The 8,900-nt window shown below is 44.8% G+C and overlaps 1 protein-coding gene across 1 annotated transcript; it reads right to left on the bottom strand.

Moving 5' to 3' along the window:
• Window positions 1-365: 365 nt before the first annotated feature.
• Window positions 366-8,858, bottom strand: LOC114349770 (nucleolar protein 6-like; the record flags this gene model as incomplete). The annotated part of the gene is made up of 9 exons (XM_028300280.1): window positions 8,732-8,858; window positions 7,542-8,619; window positions 7,269-7,408; window positions 6,907-7,037; window positions 6,515-6,733; window positions 6,252-6,356; window positions 5,506-5,648; window positions 1,300-1,476; window positions 366-536 (listed from the first exon to the last, which is right to left on the bottom strand). Coding segments are annotated over exons 1-9 (2,176 nt in total), but the record flags the coding sequence as incomplete, so codon positions are not given.
• Between the last annotated feature and the right edge of the window lie 42 nt (window positions 8,859-8,900).

Genomic DNA, 8,900 nt, shown 5'->3' with positions numbered 1-8,900 from the left:
AATTGTGTGCTCAAGTGTTTGTTTACATTTAAGGAAATTTCTAAAGAATTTAGGTATAGTATATTATTGAGATCTCTCGATTTTGAATTTCAGTCTGTTCCGCGCGGATCAAATAAACAAAAGACAGTCGGCAAAACGGAACGCTAGATTTGACAAGTTGTAGATTCTGGCCTGTTCTGGCTAAATCTAATTCTGGCTAAAAAGGACTTTATGAACTATATTATGATTAGGTGTAAATTGATTTACCCAGCTTGGTAGCAAGTTTGCTTTGACGTATTCTCAGCAAGTTTGGGATTTTTTTCCACGTTGAGCTAAAATACTTTTAGCCTTTTACCATTAGGTTCAAATTGACTTTATTGACTTACCCAGCTCAATCACAGCTTTGCATACAGGCGTGTATTCCGGCACGACCCAAGTTCCGTCGTCTCTGACAATTTCCTTGACCAGGGCTGCGTTACCTCGCCGCCACGGTTTGTTCAGCGGAGCCCGAGGTAGTGCGGGCGTTGGCTCGCAGTAGCTGAATACCGGTGACACTCCTGCGCATATGGTTTAAGGTTATTCTAAGACAAACTTCTTTAACCACACAAGTACAAAGCATAGCTGGGAACAAGACCGTTATTCATTGCTGCAACAGAAAGTTGCAAGTGTTCGCTTCACGCTTTAAACGCTATCTACTCTAAAGTGCGAATCACCAATCACTCTAGCACACTCGCTTATAGTTCAGCGACAAAAGGCATGACAACTTGACATGCGTGACGTTTCCTGAGCAGGAAAATACTTAATAGTAAGGACCAGAACAGACGGTGAAACACAACTGCAACGAAACTGCAACTTTCTGATGATTCTCATAAATGAAACTGAAAGTTTCAAACTGGTCGCGTCATGTGTTGTCTCTCAACGGACGCTATGGCAGAAACTTAGATGCAACTCAAAAGTAACTAGCAGTTGCAGTTTCGTTGCAGTTGCGTTTCACCGTCTGTTCTGGGCCTTAGTCGCTATATCGTCAGCGATGCAATCTCTATCAATTTTTTTTCTGTTTAGCCCAAAGGTGAACTGGCAGAGAGCGCCCAACGGCATTAAGTTCGCCTTATGTACCATGTAGTGGCATCACTACATAGTAGTCGAAGACGCTTTCCGCTGTCTGTCCCTATGTATGCTTAGATCTTTAAAACAACGCAATGGATTTTGATGCGGTTTTTTTAATAGATAGAGTGATTAAAGGGGAAGATTTATATGTATACTTAGCACCCGTGCGAAGCCAGGGTGGGTCACTAGTTAAATTATAAATAAGTGGCTTACCATACACAGCGCTGACGTCTAGCGGCAGTTGCTGTAACTGCCTGAGGTCGCGCCTCAACTCATCTAACGCTTGGACCACGCCCACTGAAGCCTCTTCGGTCTGGGCGTTGTACTGCTTGCGGGACACCAGGCTCTCTAGTGCCGACCCCACGTGGAATAGGTCCGAGGGCTTTATGTCTGGAAAGAGAGAGAAAATTGTTGAATATGTACAAGTGATTATCATTATCAGTTTAATCATTATTTACTACAGAAGAATGACCGTCTTTCCCTAACCATCAGAAGCAAGTGACTGTATAACCAGAGGCAAGGAATATAAATAAATTCTACTAAAAATAAAATGCATGTAAAGAAATCCTCAATTAAGAAAACAAACTGGTTACCAGGTCCAGCGAGTAATCTTTCTTTACCTGTTTAACTTTGGTTCATTATTTAGGATTTTATTAGCAGTCAAGCCGTAGCAAGTAGTTGGCCAACTTTGTGATAATTCTTTGGGTTTTTATTACTGTACGTCCTGCAGTTGTACTTGTGTAAACATAAACAAGCTGTAGAAATCGTTTAGCTACCCATTCTTACGTATACGAAGATGAAGTACAGACAGTAGTACTATCCATTTTTGTTGCAAGAAAAATAGCTCCTATTACATCTAGATAAGATACTACAATGTTTAGACTGACGAACTTTATGTTGAGCAGGTAGTCGACAATCTGCGCCGACTTGGCGCCCCAGAACGTTCTGAATGAAACACGCTTGCTGAAAGACAAGTGTCTTACCGAACTTGATGTTGAGCAGGTAGTCAACAATCTGCGCGATGACGACCAGCGAGTCGGCGTCCCATGATAAGAGCCATCTTGGGAGCGCCGCAGCTCCGACTTGGCGCCCCAGAACACTTTGCTTGGACCACGCTTGCTGAAAGACAAGTGTCTTACCGAACTTGATGTTGAGCAGGAAGTCGACTCGTAGCGAGTCCGCGTCCCATGATAAGAGCCATCTTGGGAGCGCCGCAGCTCCGACTTGGCGCCCCAGAACACTATGCTTGGGCCACGCTTGCTGAAAGACTAATGTCTTACCGAACTTGACGTTGAGCAGGTAGTCTACGATCTGCGCGATAACGACCAGCGACTCCGCATCCCGTGATGGGAGCCGTCTTGGAAGCGCCATAGCTCTGACTTGACGCCCCAGAACACTATGCTTGGACCACGCTTGCCGAAAGACAAGTGTCTTACCGAACTTGATGTTAACAGGTAGTCGACTCGTAGCGAGTCCGCGTCCCACGATAAGAACCATCTTGGAAGCGCCGCAGCTCCGACTTGGCGCCCCAGAACGTTCTGGAAGAAACACGCTTGCTGAAAGACAAGTCTTACCGAACTTAATGTTGAGCAGGTAGTCAACAATCTGCGCAATGACGACCAGCGAGTCGGCGTCCCATGATGGGAGCCATCTTGAAAGAGACGCAGATCCGACTTGGCGCCCCAGAACACTTTGCTTGGGCCACGCTTGCTGAAAGACAAGTCTTACCGAACTTGATGTTGAGCAGGTAGTCAACAATCTGCGCGGTGACGGCGCGGCGCTCGGCCAGCGAGTCGGCGTCCCACACGCACGCCTCCGTGATATAGCCGTCTTGGAAGCGACGCAACTCCGACTTGGCGCCCCAGAACACTTTGCTTGGACCACGCTTGCTGAAAGACAAGTGTCTTACCGAACTTGATGTTGAGCAGGAAGTCGACTCGTAGCGAGTCCGCGTCCCATGATAAGAGCCATCTTGGAAGGGCTGCAGCTCCGACTTGGCGCCCCAGAACGTTCTTTCTTGGACCACGCTTGATGACAGACAAGTGTCTTACCGAACTTGATGTTGAGCAGGAAGTCGACTCGTAGCGAGTCCGCGTCAAATGATAAAAGCCATCTTGGAAGAGACGCAGTTCCGACTTGGCGCCCCAGAACGTTCTGGAAGAAACACGCTTGCTGAAAGACAAGTGTCTTACCGAACTTGATGTTGATCAGGTAGTCGACTCGTAGCGAGTCCGCGTCCCATGATAAGAGCCATTTTGGAAGCGACACAGCTCCGACTTGGCGCCCCAGAACACTTTGTTTGGACCACGCTTGCTGAAAGACAAGTCTTACCGAACTTGACGTTGAGCAGGTAGTCAACAATCTGCGCAATGACGACCAGCGAGTCGGCGTCACATGATAAGAGCCATCTTGGGAGCGCCGCAGCTCCGACTTGGCGCCCCAGAACGTTCTGAATGAAACACGCTTGCTGAAAGACAAGTCTTACCGAACTTGACGTTGAGCAGGTAGTCAAAAATTTGCGCGGTGACTCACGCTTTCGTGATGGAGCCGTCTTGGAAGCGCCATAGCTCCGACTTGGCGCTCCAGAACACTTTGCTTGGACTACGCTTGCTGAAAGACAAGTGTCTTACCGAACTTGACGTTGAGCAGGTAGTCAACAATCTGCGCGGTGACGGCGCGGCGCTCGGCCAGCGAGTCGGCGTCCCACACGCACGCCTCCGTGATGGAGCCGTCTTGGAAGCGGCGCAGCTCCGACTTGGCGCCCCAGAACGTTCTGAATGAAACACGCTTGCTGAAAGACTAGTCTTACCGAACTTGATGTTGATCAGGTAGTCAACAATCTGCGCTGTGACGCACGCCTTCGTGATGGAGCCGTCTTGGAAGCGCCATAGCTCCGACTTGGCGCCCTAGAACACTATGCTTGGGCCACGCTTGCTGAAAGACAAGTGTCTTACCGAACTTGATACTGAGCAGGTAGTCAACAATCTGCGCGGTGACGCACGCCTTCGTGATGGAGCCGTCTTGGAAGCGCCATAGCTCTGACTTGACGCCCCAGAACACTTTGCTTGGACCACGCTTGCTGAAAGACAAGTGTCTTACCGAACTTGATGTTGAACAGGTAGTCAACAATCTGAGCAATGACGACCAGTGAGTCGGCGTCCCATGATTAGAGCCATTTTGGAAGCGCCATAGCTACGACTTGGCGCCCCAGAACGTTCTGAATGAAACACGCTTGCTGAAAGACAAGTGTCTTACCAAACTTGATGTTGAGCAGGTAGTCAACAATCTGCGCGGTGACGCACGCCTTCGTGATGGAGCCGTCTTGGAAGCGCCATAGCTCCGACTTGGCGCCCTAGAACACTATGCTTGGGCCACGCTTGCGGAAAGACTAATGTCTTACCGAACTTGACGTTGAGTAGGTAGTCTACGATCTGCGCGATGACGACCAGCGAGTCGGCGTCCCATGATAAGAGCCATTTTGGAAGCGCCATAGCTCCGACTTGGCGCCCCAGAACGTTCTGAATGAAACACGCTTGCTGAAAGACAAGTCTTACCGAACTTGATGTTGAACAGGTAGTCGTCTCTTAGCGAGTCCGCGTCACATGATAAGAGTCATCTTGGGAGCGCCGCAGCTCCGACTTGGCGCCCCAGAACACTTTGTTTGGATCACGCTTGCTGAAAGACAAGTGTCTTACCAAACTTGATGTTGAGCAGGTAGTCAACAATCTGCGCTGTGACGCACGCCTTCGTGATGGAGCCGTCTTGGAAGCGCCATAGCTCTGACTTGACGCCCCAGAACACTTTGCTTGGACCACGCTTGCTGAAAGACAAGTGTCTTACCGAACTTGATGTTGAGCAGGTAGTCGACTCGTAGCGAGTCCGCGTCACATGATAAGAGCCATCTTGGAAGCGCCGCAGCTCCAACTTGGCGCCCTAGAACGTTCTAAATGAAACACGCTTGCTGAAAGAGAAGTCTTACCGAACTTGACGTTGAGCAGGTAGTCGACTCGTAGCGAGTCCGCGTCAAATGATAAAAGCCATCTTGGGAGCGCCGCAGCTCCGACTTGGCGCCCCAGAACGTTCTGAATGAAACACGCTTGCTGAAGGACTAATGTCTTACCGAACTTGATGTTGAACAGGTAGTCAACAATCTGCGCGATCACGCACGCCTCCGTGATGGAGCCGTCTTGGAAGCGCCATAGCTCTGACTTGGCGCTCCAGAACACTTTGCTCGGACCACGCTAGCTGAAAGACAAGTCTTATCGAACTTGACATTGAGCAGGTAGTCGACGATCTGCGCGATGACGACCAGCGAGTCGGCGTCCCATGATAAGAGCCGTCTTAGAAGCGACGCAGCTCCGACTTGGCGCCCTAGAACGTTCTGAATGAAACACGCTTGCTGAAAGACAAGTGTCTTACCAAACTTGATGTTGAGCAAGTAGTCAACAATCTGCGCGGTGACGGCGCGGCGCTCGGCCAGCGAGTCGGCGTCCCACACGCACGCCTCCGTGATGGAGCCGTCTTGGAAGCGGCGAAGCTCCGACTTGGCGCCCCAGAACGCTCTGGAAGAAACACGCTAGTTGATAGCATATCGATTTTATACATGCACTAGCTGTGCCCGCGACTTCGTACGCGTGAAAACCCGTTTTCGCAACATTTTTCATTATTGCTCTGCTCATATTGATCGTATCGTGATGTTGTAGCTATAGCCTTCCTCGATAAAAGGGCTATCTAACACTGAAAGAATTTTTCAAATCGGACCAGTAGTTCCGGAGATTAGCGCGTTCAAGTAAACAAACAAACAAACTCTTCAGCTTTATAATATTAGTATGGTAGAAGCTACGACGTTGAATTGACGTGGTATCAAAATAAATCGATAGGCTTTTTTCAGACTGACCTAACTGATAGCCGTGAATGGCTTTTTCAGCTTCATTCACCGGAAAGTAAGGGAGCGCAAAAAAGGGCTCTCATCCTCAAAAGTCATTATGTCAGTTATTTAGAAAACACCCCTTGAAAAAATTATACTAAAATTCGAGCTGCCACAGTTGGCAGATTCTAGTTAAAGTTGAAGAGAACTGCGCACGTGATATTGGCGGAACAGTGTGCCTTGTGGCGAAAATACACAAGTTCATTGCCATTAATAAAAGAAGAAGAAGAGTACTTACCGAAACACCTCAGCCTCTGGTAGATTAGCTGGTGGACCTTTTTCGACAATGTTCAAACAGTTCTCAGGGTCCAATATAAGGCCAAATGATAGTTGCTCCTTGTAGCTGAAAGATAACATAACTTTGAAATAGGTTTCACAATAATTTATTAAACAAAACTGGTTGACTACAATTAATTTTCTTCTGTACCAACATAACTGTAATGTGTTGGTTGGAAATAAATACACATTTTTAATAATATTGGTGTAAATATTATTTCTTACCTTTCTTCTCGAGCTTTATCAAGTTTGGTCTTCACTGACCAAGAAAAATCTGCTTCCACCATTTGCAAGATGAGTTTCACTCTCTGGCCCAAGCCCTTAGCCAGTAATGCGTGCAACGAGTCTGTCACTAGAGCCAGTTCCTCCACTCCGTAGTTCAATCGGACGGGCCTTGGCAGTTTAGAGAGAACAGACTCTTTGAGTTTTTGGAAGTCCTTGAACCTAGAATAATTTGTTTTTTTGTTGAAAAAGCACTCCAAAATTTTAAGTTAAAATTAAGTAGGTATGCAAAAAAAGACAAAATAATGTTTATTTGATACTTTTCACAGAAAATCATTAATGGGAATCACAATTATTAGGTTTTTGTTCTCATTGACAGATATGTGTAAACTCACAATAAGATATGATCGAACTGCAGTAGTGGTTTCACCGGAGTCATGAACAGTGGCAGGAAACTGTTGATCTTTCCATTGTCTAGTATTTCTACAGCCAGCTCACTTTCTCTTCGGAGAGCATTGTATGTGCCCTGGAAAAGAAGTTTCATATAAAACACTTAAAAACATCCATGGTAATAATGTAATGGTGATTAATTCTTCTCGACATGGCGCTTGTTATGTCGTGAATATTGCTCAGCAGACGCCTTTTCAGCATAGCTTGTAGGTTAATGTTATGTACTGTATTTTTTTTATGCTGAATAAAGTATTCTTATTCTTAAAGTATTCTAATTAATAAACAATCATAACAATGATTCTTTTACCTTGCACATCTGCCAGCAGATATTGTAATATCCTGTTTTGTCTATAAATACTACAGGAAAGTGTTGGTGGAACTCTTCAAGTGAAGGTGTGTCCTCGCCCTTGTGTAGAGAAATACCTTTCGCATCCCATTCTGATGATTCTGTAACAAATTAATCACATTTTATCTGTCTGTTAGTTATAAAATCTTTAATGAAGAATTATTTATTACGCTAGTAATATGACTTGAATGGTATTTATTAAGTTTTGTTTAAAAAAATATTTCATTTACTTACTTAATGCAATCCACACATTCCTCACAATTTGGTAGCTGCTCATGATATTATTGATCCTTTTAATCTGCACCAAGTATGACACCAATAAACTGATGACATGTCCTGACACCTGCAGGTTCCTTTGACGTAACCAGATCTTAAGCAAAACCACCGCTTGTTTTAAATTTTCTCTATCCAATAAAGATTCCTTTAAAAACTCCTCATTGACGGAAGATGTGAGATCTTGTAACACACTACTGTTGTAGTATGGAGTTGGAGGACCAATCTCATTATTATCGGAACCTTCTTCAGAAAATAACCACGCTTTTCTCAAATTGTTACGTGCAGGACTGAATCTGTGCAACTTATACGCCTCTGCTTCACATGCCAAGTCAATACGTACAGTTAGATATTTGTTAAGTTTGCCTGATGGTGTTACATCTAACACTGGCTTAATTTCACTACCGTTTAAACATGTGTATTTTACTTCTTCAACGGATTCATGTTTTTTGATATGAGAAGCAATGAATGCCAAATATGCTGCCCGCTTTTTGTGATACCTGTAGTTGATTGAATCATTTTTGGTATATGTGTCAGCTGGGACTGTAATCTGTACATTGACGCAGAGTTTGGAATTTATTGCACAACCAATAGCATAAGACCCAACAATTTTGACATCACTAAACTTGTAAAACCGGAACATACATTTTGTTTTGGATAGTTTATTGCCTATTGGTATTTTGACTTTTAGTGTTTTAGCAAGTGCCGACTCTGTCAGATCGTATTCTGTATCATTTTCTGGGATAGCCAATAAATGATTTTTGAACTCTGTGTACCACTCTTGGAATTTTTTTTCAGTTTTCTCCTTCACTTTGACTTCCTGGAGTATTTCTTCAACTTGTAGGCGAAACAGGTTAGAATTGAATAGATTCTCCGTCTCTTGAAGACGATTCAGCTCGTTGGCGGTCGGCTGGCGGTACAAACTTTTAGTTTTCAATCGCTTTTTCGGTTCCTTGTTAGGAACATTTGCAGCACGTTTCCCATTCTCATTGAGGACTTGGGAATCGACATCATCTTCTGACACCGAGTTTTTAGCGACCTAAAAAGTTTAATTGAGATGTTAATTCAAAACCACCACGAACTTTTATTTGACTAGCAATCGGTCTAATAAATACATGGTTGTGACGAAAGTACTATTTAATTTTACTTACTCTTTTGACCATTTTAGGAGTGGATTATTTTCACCATTTATAAGGGAATTACACAGTTTTATAATAAAATTTTGGTTAGAAACTTGTAAACAACATGCACAAAATCACACGTGCAAATGACAACTGAAACTGGACTGGTTGCAGTGTTGCCAGTCGGGTCTAGTCAGAA

This window comes from Ostrinia furnacalis, unplaced genomic scaffold, assembly GCF_004193835.3.
Source record: "Ostrinia furnacalis isolate ACB-3 unplaced genomic scaffold, ASM419383v2 OfSCF0070, whole genome shotgun sequence".
In the NCBI taxonomy this organism is placed as follows: domain Eukaryota; kingdom Metazoa; phylum Arthropoda; class Insecta; order Lepidoptera; family Crambidae; genus Ostrinia; species Ostrinia furnacalis.
The sequence above is the reverse complement of the archived record's forward strand: the minus strand, read 5'-3'. Positions and strand labels throughout refer to the sequence as shown.